The sequence below is a fragment of the Penicillium antarcticum genome, assembly GCF_028974205.1.
Source record: "Penicillium antarcticum strain IBT 31339 chromosome Unknown utg000001l_segment0_segment0, whole genome shotgun sequence".
NCBI lineage: Eukaryota > Fungi > Ascomycota > Eurotiomycetes > Eurotiales > Aspergillaceae > Penicillium > Penicillium antarcticum.
This window is the reverse complement of record NW_026695299.1, coordinates 233,798-253,651: the sequence shown is the minus strand read 5'-3', so window position 1 is coordinate 253,651 and position 19,854 is coordinate 233,798. Positions and strand designations below refer to the sequence as shown.

Sequence of the window (19,854 nt, the reverse complement as noted above, 5' to 3'; positions counted from 1 at the left end):
TGGATTTCTCCATGACTTCTCTGTAGCATCTCCCTAACGAAACTTTCGAATGCCTCACCCCATGTCCGACGAGGACGCTCCGTCGCTTCCCTCCAAAGAGCAACCATCCCTCTGGACCCGTTTTAGCACTCGCATCAACGATGCATTTAGCGGCGCAGACCCACGAGTCTGTATCGCTTTCTGGCTGTTTGGTGCGCAATATTCTGACAGCTTGACCAGTCGTCTCTCATACTTACACATTACACAGGCCTGATCAACAACGTCATATACGTGATTATCTTATCAGCAGCTGTAGATCTAGTCGGACCCGATGTGCCCAAAGGCGTCGTCCTCCTCGCAGATGTGATCCCCTCATTCGCGACCAAATTGGTCGCCCCGTACTTTATCCACCTGGTCCCGTATTGGATGCGCATCCTGATCTTCGTCTTCTTGTCTTCCGTTGGCATGCTAGTCGTCGCTATGAGCCCCAGTTATACTGATGGAGGAACCATATCATCGAAGATCGCGGGTATTATCCTGGCTAGCTTTTCCAGCGGTGGTGGTGAGCTGAGTTTCATGGGTCTTACGCATTTCTATGGGCCGTTTAGTCTGGCTTCATGGGGAAGTGGTACTGGTGCTGCCGGTTTGGTGGGTGCTGGTGCCTATGCCTTGGCGACTTCGGCGTTGGGATTCTCTGTTCATGTCACGCTGCTGGTCTCGGCTTGTTTGCCGGCTATTATGGCTATGAGCTTCTTTCTCGTGCTACCGAAGGCTCCCCTGCGATCTTCTGAGGCTGGTGCTGATAGATATCGCGTTGTTGAGGGAGGTGAACAAGTGGAAGAGGATGAGATGGATGGGGAGAATGAGGGTCTGCTTGGCTCCTCTCACAGTGGCTCCAATATCCCTAAATCGGTGCATGTCAATGACGAAGGTCCTTGGCAAGACCGGGCTCTAGCCAATTTGCGCCGTGTCAAAGGGCTTTTTATTCCATTGTGAGTACTATCTTTTGGATGTGCTCTTACAGGTGTTATATCTCAAGACTGACGGGTTAATCTAGCATGGTCCCAATGTTGTTGGTCTACATTGCCGAGTATGTGATCAACCAAGGAGTTTCTCCTACTTTACTCTTCCCCTTGCGCGAATCGCCCTTCGAGCACTTCCGGTCCTTCTATCCCACCTACAATGCCATTTACCAAATCGGCGTGTTCGTCTCCCGCTCCTCGACCCCATTCTACCGCATCCACAATCTTTACATCCCCTCGCTCCTCCAGGTAGCCAACCTCATATTGTTGACCCTGCACGCCCTGTTTGATTTCATTCCCAGTGTATGGATTGTTTTCATTATCGTTTTTTGGGAAGGTCTCCTCGGTGGAGTGGTATACGTCAACACCTTTGCTGAGATTGCCGATCGCGTGCCCAAGGAAGATCGTGAGTTCTCACTCGGCGCTACTACTGTCAGTGATTCCGGTGGTATCTGTATTGCCGGATTCCTCAGTATGGGATGGGAGGTCTGGCTGTGCAACTGGCAGGTTGGACATGGACGAGACTTCTGTCGACAGAAGACATAGATACATTCAGGAGTAAACAATCATGAATAAGCATAAAGAATAAACAATTAAGCATAAAAGCATAAACACGTGCAAACGCATCTCGTGATGTCACGTCACATGTGATTGTGGGGATCCCTTCACATGTGATTCTTTCCAACCGCATCGTGTTGATTGGACTCTCCAAAGCTAAGCGGAATGCGCCTTGTTCAAGTGACGTGCTGGCTGAGCTAATGGAACCTCAGGGCTCAGCGGGCTTTGTCTCTTCTCTGATGTGAACTCTACCTCGTGCTTCCCCAAGCTATATATTGCATATTACATTGATGACACTTCAGCCCTAGCTTTAGAGATGATAGGTATGTGTCTTCCCCCTTGCGCGAAATCAAACTAATACATATCCAGATCACGTTCTGGGGAGGCCATCCACCCGTTTCCGCAAGATCCAAGTCTTTGCAGTGGTCTCCTTTTGGTCAGTATACTTGTTAAGGTACGAGCATAGATCTGCTTTCTACGGGGTCCCAGATCTAACGAGGCACATGACAGAGCAGATAGACATGGCCCACTATTCATTCGAAAGCTCTCCTCCCGATTCACCGGCAAGTTGACAACATGGCAGACGACAGTCATCATCTTCCTCTGGCTATACCTAAGCCGGAACTTCGCCAAGATCGTTGGCCTGGAATGCCCTGAACCGTTAGCAAATATGTATTCGCGATCATTTTTCCGAGCGACATGGATTACCACAGGCTTGGACGCTGGTTTTTGGACAGCGATGAACATCAAACCGAAGTGGCTACGAGATATTGCGTCGCTAGTCTTCACAGCTTACTATCTCATTGCTGCGGAACATGCAGATGAGAAGGTTCGCAGGGTCCGGGCAACATTGACGCTTGAGCATCTGCGAGTATCTTGGAACAAGGCTACCAGTCCCTATCTGTGGACTCTGGCAAAACTCGTACGCCCACGACTCACTCGGTATCCAGCTCGGGCGATCCGGATTCCCCGTCCTGCAAACTCTGTCTACACGGAGCCAGTGAGCGCATGGCTTTACTTTGATGGCCCATTAAGTGCGTTACGCGATCAGACTAGCTTGGTGCTAGATGTCCCCGGAGGTGGCTTTGTTGCCATGAGCCCCAGGAACTCCGAAGACAAGCTCTTATCTTGGGCTGGACGATTGAAAGTTCCGATTCTTAGCGTTGATTACAAAAAAGCGCCCGAATATGCGTATCCATATGCGCTGCACGAATGTTACGATGTTTATCATAGCATCATTGCCACGAATGGTCGATGTATGGGTCTCAGCGGCACGGATCGTCCTCGCATTTTGGTTACGGGTGAAAGTGCTGGTGGAAATTTAGCTGTGGGAATGACTTTGATGATTTTACAGACTGCCATGGGACAAGGATGGCGTGGAGACGATGTGCTTCCAAGTCCTGATGGGCTGGTTTTGGGGTATCCGGCTCTGAACATGAGGGTTGAGAGCTGGATGAGTGATGAACAGATGTCACTCATTCAAGACAAGAGCTCACGCCAAACCAACCGCGGTGTTCTTCAACGAAAACAGGATCAATATCGAAAGCTCACACCGTTTACATCGCCAGGACACTCGGTTGAAGACTTGACTGCGTTGTCACCACCGGAGCAGAAAAAGACGCTCGTGAAGCCAAAGACTCAGGAAGAAACCAATATGGCTACCGAGTCTGCGAATTCATTAGGGAAGGAGTTGCAAAAGAACGAGGACATGGCCAAAACGTCTGCCACAAAAGGAGAGGACGAAGTTGCACCAATAAAGACCCGACTCGCCGTCTCATCCATGATCACTTACGTCCACGATCGGATCCTCACCCCTGAGATGACACGCGCCATGATCATTTTGTACATCGGACCGCATCACCGCCCAGATTTCAATACGGACTTCTTCCTGTCTCCCGTTTTGGCGCCAGATGCTCTACTTGCTCGGTTCCCGAAGACGTACATCATGACCGGCGAGAGAGATCCTCTCGTCGATGACACCGTCATCTTTGCAGGCAGATTGCGCCAAGCAAAATTGCACCAGTTCCGCGAGCGCCAAGATCTAGGATTGGAAGGTTCTAAACGCCCCTTTAACGAAAAGAACTATGTCGAACTTTCCCTAATCCCTGGAGTATCGCATGGGTTTATGCAAATGGCCGGGTTCTTCCCCGACGCGTGGAAGTATATCAACCGCAGCGCACAATGGCTTGAGACATTGTTTGAGAACATGAAGACCGATAACTTTGACTCTGATCTGCTGAACCCTGGAAAGGCCCCTAGTAGCAGCAGTTCTCTCAAGTGGTCTCGTTCGACGCATCAAGAGCCAAGTATCACCCAAAATGGACGGAACCACCATCGCAGCTTCACTGGGGAATCTTCGGCCGATGACGATAGACCATTGGAAATGGGTATGAGTAAGATCACGTCGTTGAATGACAGCGAGAATGTTTCCGCATCCAAACCCGAGCATCGGGCCCGACGCAGGAGATCGCGATCATCCTTCGCTTCTTCGCAGTTCAGAGGATTCACCTCATTGAACGATGATAGCAGCGCAAAGGATGACTTTATTGCCAAGCTGCGGCATCTAGAAAGAGCTAGTCGCCAAGATATGTTCGATCCAGATGAGACAAACAGTGCCCCTGAGAGTCCGGGTGCGTTCCGGCCCCGCGGCCGGAGTATCGCCTCGCTTGATAGTGAGGAGGATCTCCTGGATCGACGGATGAACGGACTTGCCGGTGGCTTGATGGGGATAGGAGAGGGGGCGCAGACGCCTGGACCCTGAGACAATATAAGATAACGATCTATGACCCATCTATGAATGATGCATGTTGAAGCGCGTTAGGGATGCAAAATTTGAAGAATTCAACCCTACCAATGGCTAGTCATGAGCTACATATACACCGCTATATCTGCTTTGATATGATTCGTATCTTGTTCTCTTGTTTGCTTGACTCGGACTATCTCCGGGGTTTGAATAGATCCGTCGACAAAAATCATTAGCCCTAACTCCGAATTCCTGCATCTTTTCCTGTCAGGAATCACGCTAACATTTAATAGTTGATGGCACTCGCGAAGACTAATTTCCGATTGGTTTGGCCCTGCATTGGTTGCTTTCACGCTAGTGGTTTTAAGCAAAAGTCTCACCCCCGATCTTATACTATAGCAAAGTGGACCTTGGTGTCATCTCGCTTCAAGAAGGCCCAGACATTCGCCACAAAGAGGCCGGGTTGCGGCTCTAGTCTAAGCCACGAGGGTGGCAGTTCTTATATATTTCACTGGATGTACATACTTTGAAGGCTCAGGGACCATTCTTTTCTCTCAGTCATTCCTCTACGATAAGTTACTCATCATGCACCTATTGTATGGACCGTTTACGAAAATCTTTTTCATCTTGCTACAGAGACAACCTTCTCACATTATGGGTCTCCAAATCGTCACATTTGTACGTCGCTCTGCAACCAAAATCAGATGGTGTTTTGATCAATCCAATCCTTCGCAGGCAAAGTATCGCTATTGATATCGGGGCGACCATTTGACGCCTTATCGCAATAGTTGTATTGACCCATAACACCAATAATCTCTCCGAGCTCGTTGACAACGGCACCTCCTTGGTCTTTGGTGCAAGAGCCCCTGCCTTTCTCCGGCGCGGCGTCACAGTTCATGTTGTAAGTCACCGCGATGGTATCTGACCACATTGAGTTGCAGTCGCCAGAGGTAATGTATGTAGTTCCAAGCTGCTGCAGCTTGTTGGGGATCTTTTCGGAGTCCTTGTCCGTACTTCCCCAGCCGTACAGGGTCAAAGGCGCGCCAGATTCCGTCTTTTCATTGGCAATTAACGCAGGTGTGATATCCGGGACGGCGTCTTGGAGATGAAGGATGGCGTAGTCGAAGTCTCTGGTGTTGGTGTTGTAGTTGGGATGCTTGATGACTTTAATGACTTGGTTCACTTTGCCTCCAGATGCGTGTTCGAGACTGCCAACTCGTGCCCTTAAGGACGATGCTGAAGACCCATCGACGCAGTAAGCAGATGTGAGCACGGTCTTGGAGCTGATCAGTGAGCCCCCACAGATGTAGGTGTTGCCGAAATTGGTGCTGGAGATAATGGCGGCCGCGAATGGTGCGTCGCCGGCGGATACATCGCTTCCTCCGACGATTGCGTTAACAGGCTGCGCAATCAAGGAGGCGAGGCACAGCAGATTGCTGAAACCTTGTGTAGGCTTCATTATTGGAGGGCTTTTTTTGGGACTCGCTCAGGGTGGGATGGAGGCGAATTTATAGAGGAAATTCAGTTATGAGGAATCAGCAAAATACCGCAGTCAGTAGTTCTCACTAGCTTCATAGCCAGGACGAGGATCAGCGTGCATAGCTACCTATTGGGGGAAGTCATTCGATTCTGGGCTAATTGTGGACTATATTTCATTCTTCTGATACGTTGGAAGTATCTACACATCGAGTCCACAGATTCACGCAGAACCTTCCGATCGCTTTCGATCTTTACGAATGTCGATCTCTAGTTGATCTCCACAATGAACACATCCATGGGGGTTCGGAAAACCTCGGTGTCTCGGATATATTCTCCAGGATCTTCGAGCTCACAAAATTCAGTCGCAGGAAAGCTATTTCAACATAAAGTACAATATTGCACAGTAAATCTAAGCGAAACTCACCACATAGCCATTGGAAACATTATTTGTACTGCGTGCCCCTGGTTTTGTCTCCCCCGATCAGGTGGGTCCCTAACACGCTGAAGTGGATTTACATAGTTCCGTGACGAGAAACTCATGCAAGGAGTCACAATAGCGTCCATTCAGATGCCATTCATAGAATTGAGTTCAATAAAGCTTACCAAATGTCTGCAACATGTTAAAAAGGCCCCTTCATTCACCGGATACCAAAAGCCCCTCTATGCCAGCCATTTCATTCGCCCCTGTCTACCATCAAGGGGAAGCGGCACTTCAGGTCGTGCCCGCAACGCAGCAACAGTTGCATCCAGCAAGAGCACACCGACCATGATGCTGGTATTCTCATAGCTCCGAGAATCCACCCTCTTGTGGCTGCTTCTGATCAATGCCCCTGCCACTGGGGTTCCGACCATTGTTGCAAACCCTCTGACCATGTATAACAAGCCGTTGATACTGGTGAAGTTTTGCACGCCGAATAGCTCCATCAGACTTGCTGGGAAGAGTGAGATGTAAGCTGATGCGAAGATACCATATATAATGGTAAACGCAATGAAAAGGTTGCTTCCGCTGGATTGTGTGTCGGAAAGACAAGATGGAAGCCATAGGGCCAGCACGGAGACTGCCGAGATCAGTGTTGCCAGTGCAAGCGTGTTCATTCGACCTATTCGATCTGCAATGTGTCCGATGATGATCTTTCCTATGGCATTCGCGGCGTTGGAAATGGCGATGAAGTTTGCAGATGTTGCCTGTGAGTATCCGAGCGTGCATGCATAAGAGGCGAAGAAAAACACTGGTGTGTAGCATGCAGCGGATTGAAGTGCTGCACCCAGGGCGTGGATAAGGAACTTCCGAGTACGAACGACACTCCAGTTGACCAGTGGGAAGCGAAGGACTCCAGAGGATCGAGCGGCGGCTGCATTCTCTGCTTGGATTCGAGTGAGTTGGCTAGGTGGCCAACGCATGAATGTCCCCGCGACACAGATCAGAACAAATGAAATGCCAGCTGTTATGCGAAGGGTGCTGCGGAAGCCCACGCGAACGATGAGATATCGGAATGCCAGTGGCCACACCACTCCCCCAAGCCCTGTTCCAGCCATGATGATTCCCATCGCAAGACCGCGATGAAGTGTAAACCACGTCGGGGCAACAGTCACGGGTGGCATGTATCCAAGACCTGTGCCAACTCCAAGGAGAAATCCCTGGGTAAGGATAAATTGCCACAGGACCTGACTGTAACTCGCCAGAACCAAGGCCAACGGAAAAATAACGCCGCATGCCCATGTGACCGTTCGTGGAGAGTAGAGTTTTGTCCACGTCGTTGCGATTGGGGTCCCAATGTTCATCATGGCGATAGAAAGGGTTCCGATCAAGTCAATCTGAGCTGGAGTAGCGCCGGTAAATGGCGGATTGGGTTCCTTTGACATTGAATCATACAGCTCTTGGTAGACTTCGAAGGAGAAGTTGATTCCACATCCTGTGAAGACCACAGCAAGGGAAGCAATGGCTATGATGGCAGGGTCTCTGCAGTGGTGTTATTTGAGCTCTGCGTCATGGACACGCTGTACTTACAGGCGTGTCCGAAGCGACGGCGGGTTGCCGACAGCAACCTGCATCGGCTCCATCGGGGAGCAGTTGTCGTTCTGAGTGATAGTTCCGATTACCGAGGACGGTTCTGAAATCAAGATCATGCAGATGTCGGCGATATCTGGGGTGAGGAAGCTATATGAGTCACCCGGGTTATAACCGGATATAGCTTATTTCTTTGGAATTGAGGCCCATGCAACAATATCCCGGTCTTTTGATAACCATTGCTGAAGCCGAACATATGTAAAATCCTCAGTTTAGTCATTGCATGAAGCGTGTTCATAAAACACTGCCGACAGCGCATTGGCGAGGTAATGTAACTTGGACCACGGCATACAGGAGATAGACCAAGAGAAACCTGCCTTGAAAAGGACCACAAAGAAGCTAAAGATCGTAAATAACACATGTCAAGTGCGAAAATAGTCATTGTTGGCTAGTTTCTCTCGCACATTCTTCCTTCTCCAGAAGACCACACATACGTATTGGACTAAGGATAGCTACATCTGAAATGTTTGGGGCATGCGGTATGTCATTTTCCCGCGATCACACCTGTCAGGCGTCCGGGAACGCGGCAAAATCATTAGTCTCGCTCCAGTTGCTTGCATAGATGAAACCAGCCCCACTCGTGGCGTCCCTCGATCTGGACTTGTTGTGGAAATGCTATTTCTAGTGATATTTTCTCCTCTACTGCCTCTTTGCATTGGCTAGGGTTCATATTTTTGACAGTTTGTTGTTATGGTGAGGCTAAAGACCCTGCCCATGCAGATAATCCTCTCCAATATAATGACGTTTAAGGGGAGCCCTTGCTACAAGACAAACTATGACATCTTTTAAAATAAACATAGACTGCACATTTTGATCAGCCAAGTCCATGTCCCTGACTTTGACAGCTAACTCCCGTGTTCCCTGTCCAATCGGGGAAATAGTAGCAGATATTAAGACGAGTCTGACATGCCAACAGAGATCGACACATCATTTCTTCAGGAACTTGGGGTCTAAGATCCACCTTGGCCCATACTCAACCTTGGAACTGTACATCATGATAGCATTGTAATATCAAGATCGCGCTCAGTCCTTAAATACTTCAATAGCCCCCGTGTGCGCACGATTGATTGTCAATGCTGGATCCCGGAGATTCGCACATAGTTTGCGTGGCTCATCTATTGCATGATGAAAGCCACTGGGGATTTTGGCCCCACGCCATCTGGCATTGATCTTGCAGAGAACCAGCAGGCTCGCATGCTGGGTGCGGTCATCACACTGATGATCATTGGAACTCTGGCTGTCGTTCTGCGCGTGTATACTCGGTCAAAGTCTTCCCAAACAAAATTTGGATTGGACGATTTCCTAAGACTTGTTGCACTGGTACGTGTAGATTCTTTGAACTGGGGTGGATATAGTTTGAGTTTCTATCTGACTTCATTGCTCAGTGTTTTGCGTATGGAACTGCTGCATGTGTGATAATCAGTAAGTCAATCAACCGCATTTTCAACTTGCAATAGTCTAACGTCGTGAAGGTCTCAAGTACAAGAACGGCTGGCATCAAAACGCCCTCACAGACTCGGAATTCATAGCGCTAGGGAAGCTCCTTCTTACACACGTTTTTATCTATTCGGCTACCACCACTCTTAACGAAATGCTCCATAGTGACGTTTTATCGACGCATTTTGAACATTCGCTGGTTGTTGTACGTTTTCCTGTCTATCATTCTCGGGTATTTTATTACAGTCATTATCACTATGTCTGTCGCCTGCTCGCCCCCTTGTCACATTTCTGGGAGCAATATACCAACTCGGAGGCTGAGGGAACGTGTATTGATGTTTCTCAATTTTTTTTGGTCAACGGAATTGCTGCCGTCTTGGTTGATGTGATGATTCTTTGTGTGCCGGCTCCTATCATTTGGAGATTGCAAATGCCGAAAACTCAGCGACTGGCTGTAATCAGCATCTTACTTCTAGGCGGCTTGTGAGTACCCCTTCCCAAAATTTCTCAGGGATGATCTGACCTTGCCTTGCTCAGCAGTGTCTGTATCGCCGGAATAGTACGTGTTGTAATCCTTGACAAAAACATGCATTCCGATGATCCATCATGGACAATTGCCTCCGTATTCGTGTGGTCCTGCGTCGAGCCGGTTATTGGAATAGTATATGCCTGCATTCCCACATTTTCACCATTGTTTCGTCGCTGGTGGGCTATTCTGGGGGTCAGAAATTCAAACTTTAACAAGAGAAAGTACTATGGAACGGGCAATTCTACTATTATGATTTATCGTTTCAGACAACAACCTACCGAGGATAATGAAGATGATCAACCCCATGGCGATGAAGTCCGGCTGACAAGTTTCCCTGGATGGCCATTGCACTTCCTGCGTGGAAAGGGTAGTAGGGATAGTGCTGCAGCATCGCGATCTAGGATCCAGGTTAAGGAGGAGGTTACTATTTCATGGAATTAATTGACTTCTTCTTCAGTCATTCGATGTATTTAAAGCCTGGTTCAAGAAAAGCGTTAAAAGCAACCACAGGCTTTGCAAACAGCACTATAGACCGTTTACATTATCATCTATGTCGTGATGTACGACAGGTATGTGCCCTAGTGGAAAAGGCCTGTATATGATTTATCTATCCTTGCCATATGCTAAATCTGATACCAAGTATCTTTATCCGAACTTTAGACTTCTAAATCAATTAAACACCCAACTAAACCCCAGGGCTGACGTTCAACAACCCAGGGTTTTCTCTAACTTAATTCAAACTTCCCTTTCACGTTTTTCACCTAAGATAATAAACACGGAACCTACAATTATACAAATATACGTAGCTGAGCTATAAGCGAACGAAGAAGTTAAGTCTGCGTGCTTGCTAAAACCAAGCAGAAAAAAGAAAAAGAAACCCTTGAAAAGAAGCCTATGGCCCCCACAAGCCACTGACCCGACGAGGCTGCCTTAGACCTAGGAGAGGTGCATCCTTTCCATACCAAGTATTAGCAAGGCGTTGACACCATTAGCCCCACGGGCGACAAGACGGCACTCGGCCACGTCCGTTAGGTAGTTAACCATCCTGGCATAACAACTTAGTGAAGATGCTCAGGTACTGACAGGCACTCATTCTTACCCTTATAAAGAGGGGTAGGAATCTGACAAGTCAGTACCTCCGAGCCGGAGCTATAGCCCCCGAGGACGAGTGAGCCATTGCAGAGATATACCCGCATTGCCTTATTTGCAGTGTAACAGGGAAGTCCTTCGTCGAAGGCGTTGATCAGCATCCCGAACCCCGCGGTTGGGGGGAAAAGACCGTCCCCCACCATTGGTAGGCCATCTGTGTGCGTGAAATCGAAGAGCTGGTTTTCCAGCATTGCCGACGAAGTGAGGGCATCGCCGAGCTCTCTGATACCCAAGACAAAGATTCCGCTTTGCTCGATGCTCCCATGGTATACCTGAAACTAATTTTAGAATTAGATGGTTTCCAGTCCACTTTCGGCCCAATTTTTTGAGCGTATTTGAGCTAGAGGTACCTTATTAATGTATATCAACATCCGTTTGACCAGGACGCAGTGTCCGTTAGTGAGCTCCAATAAACACCCCATCACAGTCAAGTGTGTGAGCATCATCTTTTGCCTTGAAGTAAGTCTCAATGAATCACATACACTCCTTGAAGTCCATTTCAATTTCCAGATCCTTGGCGAATAGGCCAATTTTTTCCGGTGGGGTACTGATGGCTTCAGCAGTCTCAATGTGAGCCATAAGTCCCGAATATGAGGCATTAATAATACACCATAAGACAATACGACCAATTTGATAATGACGAAGCGCCAGTGATCGCATGGCGGAGGACCACCAGGAGACTTACTTCTACTGTTTTAGTTTATAATCATGTTGCACATCCATCCTGGCTTAGCCAGAACTCGAGGCCCAAGTAGTCTGAGGGCTTACTAAACCACGTGACTGCATCTCAAGTTGTTCTCGAAGGTTTCAAAGTCATTCCAATGGGGATTTGATTGTCCCAAAGAGGAAGGCACCAGCCATACTAGCGACGGCTTGTGATTGGTCGCCGCTTCCCCGCATGATAAGATACTCGACCTCGTCTCTCTAATTTATCGCCTTTGATGGAGTTACAATACTGAGATGAATCCTGCGAAGCGCAAGCGAGGAGAGAAGAGGCGGGCTTCATTGGCGTAAGTCACTGCTGCCCTGGCTGAAGCTCTAGAGCCAATACTTACAACTAGAAGCTGCGAGACCTGCCGAAAACAAAAGGAGAAATGTGAAGGAGGTCCTCCATGCTGGCGATGTGAGCGCCTTGGTCGACCATGTCGGTTTCAAGGACAAGATAGTTCGAGTTTATTGACACCGGGTGCCTCCGTTGTACCAGTTGCGTCTGTTCCAAGAGAGGATACCCAGCGAGTACGAAGTCTTGAGCATATTGTTCAGCACTTCCTCGGAGACGTGCCTCTAGACGAGGCGAATCTTTCCCGAATCGCCGAAAGATTGCAAGACAAGACATCAAGTTCGAACCAGCCTGAGGGTTCCCTGGACGTGAACGAGTCATTCGATGTCCATTTTGTGTCGAGTAACGTAGCGCATTACTCTGGAGAATTCTCGCATTGGAACTTTTCGCAAAAGATACGTCGCAAAATGAGCTGCCAGATTGATCAGCTTGATACCAGTGTGAGTTTTCCCCTTGAAGGTGGCAACTCTTCTAACACAGTACAGGTCAAAGAATACTGGCGTCCAACACAGCTTCAATCATCCCCTGAAGATATTAGGAATTGTATGAATCAGCTACCACCGAGAGCTATTGCCGACTTTCTGGTCACGATGTTCTTTAAATACGCGGAGGTCAATTCCTTCTACATGGAGCGAAGGTGGATCGAGGAAAAAGTGAGCCTTTGCTATGACCATGCCACAAATTACAGTGCCAATGACTTTCCATGGGTGTGTTCTGTATTTGCTGTCCTCGCTATCGGTACTCAGGTGGCACACATGGAAGATGAAAAGCCAAAGCTAGATTCCGAAATAGCTGATGAGCTGAGTCTTTGCTCTGAAGACTCGGTCGGGCTTGTCTTCTACCACGTGGCCTGCAAACTCATTCCAGACGTGCTTTTAGTTGCATCTCATGAGAGCGTGCAGGTATTCCTACTTCTTGCCACATACTCGTTACCTGTTTCGACTGGTGGTCTGGCATACACTTATTACGGTCTGGCGATGAAGATGGCCATACAAAATGGCATGCATCGCAAATACGTTGGTGGAGATATTGATGATCGAACAATTGAAACAAGAAATCGTTTATTCTGGTCTGCATATACTGTGGAGAAGTATGTGGATAGGCATGTCTTAAAGATGAAAGCTAATTTTTCATAGGTATGTTAGTATTATGCATGGGCGGCCCCTATCTATAGCTCGATCCGAGATCAATGCCGATCATCCAACAGACTACCCTACATTCGAATCACCGCGGTTTGCAAATCTGACTGCCTTTCATACCTTGATTTCATACCTGGGCGAAGTCGCCGAAACTTTGTAAGTGAGCCCTGAGATGGACTTGGCATAGAGAGATGAGAGACTAATGTTACAGTAGATCACAATTCAAGAGATGCCCCAAGAGGCTCCTCTCCGAGTACTCCGAGCGACTGCTCCGCCTAAGGACCGGCATCAAGCAGTGGTGGGACACTCTACCTGCTACGATAGAATGTCGAGATCTTTGCTCCCAAGGCCCGCTTTTCCGACAAAACTCACATCTACGACTTTGCTACTTACTCATATACGTTTACATGGGCCGCCCGTTCATATTTGTCGACAAGAAGGATCCTCATAGCGAAAACGTGCCAGGTGCAAATAATGATGCAGGCCAAGCACGCCGATCGGTCTTAGTGGATGACTGCGTATCTAGCGCATTGGACATTCTCAATACTCTGCAATCTCTATCAGACCACGTGGGTCTTTGCCGAGCCTCCTATAACGAGTTCGGAGCTTGTCGGGCTGCTCTTCTCGTAATTCTTGCGGAAAGACTTAACTCAGGCAAGTCTCCAAGGCTACAAGATGGACTACAGCGCGGCATGGGTCTGATACGTCAAATGATTGGAGGGAGCTCTTCCCAGTCGGAGATATCGTACATCGAGTCTATCGAAGCGGCTATCAGTCAGCTCCTTGAGGTCCCGGAAGGGGATGTCGCTTCTCAATCAATCACAGAACAAAGCACCGTGTCTGCATATGCAAAGTTCAAGGACTGGACGCAATCATTGAAGAAAGATAAGGGCGCAGTCGGTAGCAATCTGGAGCTATCATCTTTCAGTCCACTTTCGCATCTTACCCCTGGCACCGACAGCTTCACAAATCCCGATCTCAATGATATGACTGGGTTCTTCAATCCTGATTGGCCAAACAACGATATGGAATTTGATACGAATATTCTCTCGCTGTTGTCAAAATAATTCACACTGCTCAATACCAGGATCCACCAAATTTCATCCAAAGATCATATATTGAGCCCGCTTTGTCCATGTCGTTTGTTTGCTCTTCTCCGGGCTCCTTTCTGCATCCTCGGTGGTAATAGCATCGATCATATCCTGGTCATCGAATTCTCTTGCGGCGCCAAAGTCCATCTCCTTAAGCTTGACGATCTTTGTTTTGTAGTACAGCTGCTCAAGTCAGATGGTGTACAATTTTCATAATAAACTGATTTCTTCTCACCTTGTAGACGAAGTAATCAAAGAAAAATAGCGGAGCGGCAAGATAAGTGGAGAAGAAACTCTTCACCGAGCCCTTCTCCCCAAATGGCCAGCATGCCAGATAGAATTCGCAGCCGAAGACAAACAGGACAATGATAAGACCAAAGTACTGCGCCCACGGGGTAAGGAAGCCCTTGAATGGGAGACTTGAGAGGACCTTGCCCTGAACTTTAAGGCCTTGTCGGAATCGGAGATGGGCGATGTAAATGGAAGCCCATTGGAAAAGCGTGGCGATGGCAACCTGAGAAACGACTCAATACTGAACACTTCCTCTCGAACGAGAATTCTTACCAGAGAAGAAAACCAGCCGTAAACCATAGTCCCAACACTGTCAGTGTTCAGATAGCACAATCCACCACCAATACCCAAACTAATAATGAGCGACACATACGGCCGACCCTGTCTATCCTTCCTGCCGAAGAATGGATGAACGATATTCAGATCGGCGAGGGCTGTCAGGCTGCGACTGGCAATATAAGCACTGGTAATTCCACAGCTGATAACGCTTAGGAAGATGAATCCGTTGATAGCGTGTGCGAGACCGTATACATCTGCTCTTTTAATGGCAATAACGAAGGGACTTCCTAATGTGCCACTGCTGGATAAATCTGGGTCGTTGGCTGGGATGCACATGCCCACTAGCCAGATATTGACAACGAAGAAGGTAAACATTCGCCAGAAGATTGGTCGGACTGTTTTCTTGATGGTTCGTCGTGGGTCGGCTACTTCACCGGCTATGACTGCAATATGTTCGCCTGGAAAGAATAATCAGCAAACAGGTTTGGTAAATGCCGCGTTAGCATCGATGATATACCTCCACCAAAGCTGAAAGCAGCTTGCACAAATGCTTTCGCAATACCCTTGATGCCATTATTGAAAGCACCAGGATTCTTCCAGTATCGGAACTCGATCGGTCCATTTGTCGCGGCAATGCCGCCGGATGTCATGATGAACATGAAAAAGATCATTATGATAATAGCCAGACATTTGACGAATGACATGTAGTATTCAATGTAGCCGTATACTCGGACGTGGAACATGTTTGCGGCGGCAATTACCACTAAGAATATGGTGATATATGCTGCTAGTGGCACAACGTCGGTTTCGGGCCAGTATTTAAGTACTGATATAGCTGCTGTAATCTCTGCTGGGATGATCATCACCCACTGTATTGTATCAGTATATGAAATTTGGATTGGATAGGGGGATTACATACTGCAAACCAGAAATTAACACCAATTGCGAAGCCGAATGCTGGGTCTACATATTCTGCACATTGTCGGATGAAGCCACCGTGGATAGGCTTGTATGTGGTCATCTCTCCGACGGAGGAGTATTGCGCATAGACGATCATTCTTTGGAGATATAAGCAAATTGTCCAAAAATCAGGAGTTTTTGGGCCTCAGACGCAGTAATGGTATAGGTAATTGCAGTCCCCGCAGGTCCAGCTAAATATTGTAAGCCTTCATTCAGATCTCGCATCTATTCTCAACGTCATGATGTTCTGCTTCACTCACCATAGTACAAAGCCTGTCCGGTGCCTACCCATAGACCAGTTCCAATGCCAGCGCCAAAGGTCATCATCATGATTTGACGTCTTGACAAGGACCGGTGGTACCCAGCATTATCTGCTGGGGAAATAGTAACAGTACTGCCATGATGGTCAGTTCCTGAGGTAGCAGTACGCTCCAAATCGCTGGTGTCGCCGTCCCCTTTGACCTCAGCGCCTTTTGAGATATCGGAAAATCGAGACATTCTCGGGGGTGAGCATAAGTCCGAGGACGATTGACCGCCTATAAAAAGTAAAGCACTCTGTATAGTTCTATCCTTATCGTTATCATTCCGGTCTATCAACGTTGCCGGTGGATTTCCCACCGGGATTGAGCGGGGTATGCATGAATACCCTACTTGGCTTCTTACTTATTATTCACAGATAATGAATGGAGGTGAGTAATTCGCTAATATTGATTTGCTATTTATTTGATTGATTTCTTGCTCTTTATCGCTTCAATCCCTGCTTCTTTCAAAATCACGCTATTCCGAGTTCTACATCTCAACTCACGATAAGCATTCTCATTTGCAATCATGTCCTCCAAGCACGTTGTGTTCGATATCGTGGGGACCCTCGTGGCCTATGATCGTGTCTTCGAAGCTCTTGATACTCGTCTAGGCGACCGACTGCGCGCAGAGGGTATCAAGCCCCGTCTCCTCGGGTACACATGGATGGAAGCCGCTGAGCGCGAATACACCAATCTCAGTCTATCCCAAAGATATGTGCCGTTTGGCGAAGTCTTCCGCGCCCTCTTCTACCGTATGCTATGGATGGCCGGTATCGCCGAGCCCCGGTCTTGGGCGAGTCCCGAAGATTTGGAATTTATTATGAAGGAGTACCAGCACCTAGAGTTCCGTCCTGGCGCTGTGGAGTGTGTTCAAAGGCTCAGAGATGCCGGATTCACTGTTTGGGCGTTTACTGCTGCGGATATCGCTCGCGTTGGGGGCTATTTCAAGAATGCCGGCGTGGAGCTCCCTGCCGAAAACTTGCTATCTTGCGATGATGTGGGTGTGGGCAAGCCAGATCTAGAGGCTTATCGTCCATTGCTTGAGCGTCTCAAGGCTGAGAGTGATGGGAAGATTCCTTGGTTTGCTGCAGCCCATATGTGGGACGTTTCTGGAGCGAAGCAAGCAGGGTATGTTTTTTTCTTCTTTCTTTGCGCACCTGCCTTATTGAATATTGCTAATATATCCATTTCTAGATTCAAAGGTGCTTACTGCCATATTTGGGAGAAGGAATCTCTATCTGAGTTGTTCGGAGTAATGGACGTCATGGCTGACACTTTGCCCGAAATGGCGGACAAGATCATTGAAGCCCAAGCATCATCTTGAGTCTGGATAGATAGTATTGCTAATACTAAATTCAAATAAACATTCAAATTCCTCTCAGACCTCTGTGCGAGATTTGAGTAGTAAAACCGAGTATTTGATAGTCAAGTATAAAACGAGATAGCATTTGTTCTGGAGACCGACACCAACAGGCCCGGCACAGTAAACAGCAGACTTCTACTGCCCATTCTGTCTAAATAGCCATGCTAGTTCGGTTTCTTTATTCTTATATCTTTCAATAATATCCTACGATGTCTAGATAGTTCAACTCTGTGTCCAAGATAATCTATCTCCAGTATTGTTTCTCTCCGGGATGATCCCGGACCGGATGTGAGGCCGGTGGGAAAACCGGAGGACAACACACTCCCCCTCCAGCCCTACCAATGACAATAAATAACAACTCTCCTTCGGTTTTCACCAAAACCCTAACAAATTTGATCATGGCGAAACATATCCCCGTTCCAAATGGCATGGCATCATTCTGGAGAACGGAGCCACACCCACTTGATAGCCACCGATCTACTGACTTCCTCCCTCAAGAGTCTGATATCGTCATTGTTGGAGCTGGGTATGCGGGGTCTTCGGTCGCGCATCATATCCTTGCCCAGACTCCGGTTGGGGTCAAGCCACCGTCGATTGTGATTTTGGAGGCGCGTCAGGCTTGTTCTGGTGCTACTGGTCGCAATGGTGAGATATGCCCTGTTTAGACAAAGGCCCAGTTTCTGCAAGCTAACACATATTTGAGGTGGTCACATAAAGCCAGATCTCTACAATGGCATCGCTGGCTTAGCTTCTGAATATGGTGTTGATGCTGCCGCGGAAGTTGCAGCCTTTGAAGCCAAGCATGTCTGGTTCCTCAAGGAATTTATTGACAGAGAAAAGATCGACTGTGACTATTCTGTTACAAAGGCTATTGATGTTCAACTCAGTGCAGTTCACACTAAAAGACTCAAGGATGGGTATGAGAAGTTAATCAAAGAGGGATGTGCCCCGACCACCACGGCTAAATATTTTGATGCCAATCAGGCAGAGAAGGTATGCCCAACCAATCCTACTACCAGTAGAGAATTTGCAGTCTAATTTGAAAAGTACTCGGGAGTCAAAGGGGCAAAGGGCTGTTTCACATACGATGCAGGCCACATTTGGCCATACAAATTTGTTTTGCATCTCCTAGAGAAGGCGATTGCCCAAGGAGTGAACCTGCAGACGCATACCCCAGTATCTGAAATTACCGAGTCCAATTCTCCGGGGTCAAGCCATCGCTGGACAGTAAAGTCTGTCCGAGGCTGCATTTCAGCCAAAACCGTTGTTCTGGCAACAAATGCATACACTTCCACCCTGGTTCCCGAATACAGGGACAAGATCATCCCAGTACGAGGAACTTGTAGCCGAATTATCGTTCCACCAGGTACAACTGCCCCTCGGCTAACCAACACTTATACTCTTCGTTGGAACAACTGGAACTACGACTACCTCATTCCCCGTGCCGATGGTAGTATTGTCGTTGGAGGAGCCCGACCGACCTTTATCGATGATCTGGATAGCTGGTATAATGTCAGCGATGATAGCCGGGTACTCGAACCAGCTGTTCGCTACTGGGATAACTATATGCAGCGCAATTTCATTGGCTGGGAGAATAGTAATGCTTACACTGACAGAGTGTGGACGGGAAGTATGTTATGCTATCACACCATATAAAATGCGACTGGCTAATATTAAACCTGTAAACAGTCATGGGGTACTCATTTGATGGCTTACCACATGTTGGCCCTGTTCCCGGACAGCAGGATAAGTATATCATTGCGGGTTTCACGGGACATGGAATGCCTCAGATCTTCCTTGCAGCTGAGGGCGTGGCAAAGATGGTTCTCAATGACGTTAGATATGGGCAAACTGGGTTACCGCGGCTGTTTGAATCTACTTCAGCTCGGTTGGAGACTCGGAAAAACAAGACCTTTGCTAGTACTCCTGAAGGTGGGAAGCCAGAGGCTCGTTTGTAGACACTTTTCGGACTGTTTGAGCTGTTCCATTACCCGAGCTTTCTTTTAGCCAATAGATGCGTTGTCCGAGTACCTAAGTGAATTCAAGATATGAATCTAGTATTGTAGCATACTTCACTTCGTGCCTTATACTTTGGTGTTATCCCCCGCAAAGCGGAGGCGGGTTATTTCCGCCTGCGATATACTCGGTTCATTAGTTGGATTAATTTGAAAGGCAGCTGATGCTTAGTGCATGATTGAATGAAGACCCTTTCTGGTTAAGAGTTGAACTTTCTATGTGACCCTGTGTGAATCACTCCCGAAAATGTAGACAGCATCAAACCTGGGCACTTATTCCCACAAAGCGTCCACTTTACTTAATAACGGAAATATTGAATTGATATTTCTTTCTTTCCTATTCACCTTCGCTTGATCATTTTATAGTCTCTGAAATACATGTAATCGAGT

At 47.8% G+C, this 19,854-nt stretch overlaps 8 protein-coding genes across 8 annotated transcripts; 5 read left to right on the top strand and 3 right to left on the bottom strand.

Moving 5' to 3' along the window:
- Positions 1–61: 61 nt before the first annotated feature.
- N7508_000103 (uncharacterized protein) lies at positions 62–4,320 on the top strand (the record flags this gene model as incomplete). The annotated part of the gene is made up of 5 exons (XM_058458188.1): positions 62–166; positions 220–971; positions 1,037–1,473; positions 1,929–2,013; positions 2,070–4,320. The coding sequence occupies 5 exons, from the start codon at positions 62–64 to the stop codon at positions 4,318–4,320; spliced, it is 3,630 nt and encodes a 1,209-aa protein (XP_058324410.1).
- A 682-nt stretch (positions 4,321–5,002) lies between these two features.
- On the bottom strand, positions 5,003–5,761 carry N7508_000102 (S1 family peptidase; the record flags this gene model as incomplete). Its single annotated transcript, XM_058458187.1, has 1 exon — positions 5,003–5,761. The coding sequence occupies one exon, from the start codon at positions 5,759–5,761 to the stop codon at positions 5,003–5,005; it is 759 nt and encodes a 252-aa protein (XP_058324409.1).
- Positions 5,762–6,441: 680 nt separating this feature from the next.
- Positions 6,442–7,842, bottom strand: N7508_000101 (putative MFS monocarboxylate transporter; the record flags this gene model as incomplete). The annotated part of the gene is made up of 2 exons (XM_058458186.1): positions 6,442–7,741; positions 7,790–7,842. 2 exons carry the CDS (start codon positions 7,840–7,842, stop codon positions 6,442–6,444), a joined length of 1,353 nt encoding a protein of 450 aa, XP_058324408.1.
- A 1,132-nt stretch (positions 7,843–8,974) lies between these two features.
- On the top strand, positions 8,975–10,256 carry N7508_000100 (uncharacterized protein; the record flags this gene model as incomplete). The annotated part of the gene is made up of 4 exons (XM_058458185.1): positions 8,975–9,169; positions 9,235–9,271; positions 9,322–9,769; positions 9,824–10,256. 4 exons carry the CDS (start codon positions 8,975–8,977, stop codon positions 10,254–10,256), a joined length of 1,113 nt encoding a protein of 370 aa, XP_058324407.1.
- A 1,668-nt stretch (positions 10,257–11,924) lies between these two features.
- N7508_000099 (Zn(II)2Cys6 transcription factor) lies at positions 11,925–14,230 on the top strand (the record flags this gene model as incomplete). The annotated part of the gene is made up of 5 exons (XM_058458184.1): positions 11,925–11,974; positions 12,026–12,464; positions 12,510–13,114; positions 13,161–13,319; positions 13,375–14,230. The coding sequence occupies 5 exons, from the start codon at positions 11,925–11,927 to the stop codon at positions 14,228–14,230; spliced, it is 2,109 nt and encodes a 702-aa protein (XP_058324406.1).
- A 33-nt stretch (positions 14,231–14,263) lies between these two features.
- Positions 14,264–16,282, bottom strand: N7508_000098 (uncharacterized protein; the record flags this gene model as incomplete). The annotated part of the gene is made up of 7 exons (XM_058458183.1): positions 14,264–14,437; positions 14,490–14,768; positions 14,819–15,282; positions 15,342–15,693; positions 15,744–15,882; positions 15,936–15,975; positions 16,045–16,282. 7 exons carry the CDS (start codon positions 16,280–16,282, stop codon positions 14,264–14,266), a joined length of 1,686 nt encoding a protein of 561 aa, XP_058324405.1.
- A 330-nt stretch (positions 16,283–16,612) lies between these two features.
- N7508_000097 (uncharacterized protein) lies at positions 16,613–17,410 on the top strand (the record flags this gene model as incomplete). Its single annotated transcript, XM_058458182.1, has 2 exons — positions 16,613–17,214; positions 17,281–17,410. The coding sequence occupies 2 exons, from the start codon at positions 16,613–16,615 to the stop codon at positions 17,408–17,410; spliced, it is 732 nt and encodes a 243-aa protein (XP_058324404.1).
- A 437-nt stretch (positions 17,411–17,847) lies between these two features.
- N7508_000096 (NAD(P)/FAD-dependent oxidoreductase) lies at positions 17,848–19,407 on the top strand (the record flags this gene model as incomplete). Its single annotated transcript, XM_058458181.1, has 4 exons — positions 17,848–18,094; positions 18,153–18,442; positions 18,497–19,079; positions 19,139–19,407. The coding sequence occupies 4 exons, from the start codon at positions 17,848–17,850 to the stop codon at positions 19,405–19,407; spliced, it is 1,389 nt and encodes a 462-aa protein (XP_058324403.1).
- Positions 19,408–19,854: the final 447 nt, after the last annotated feature.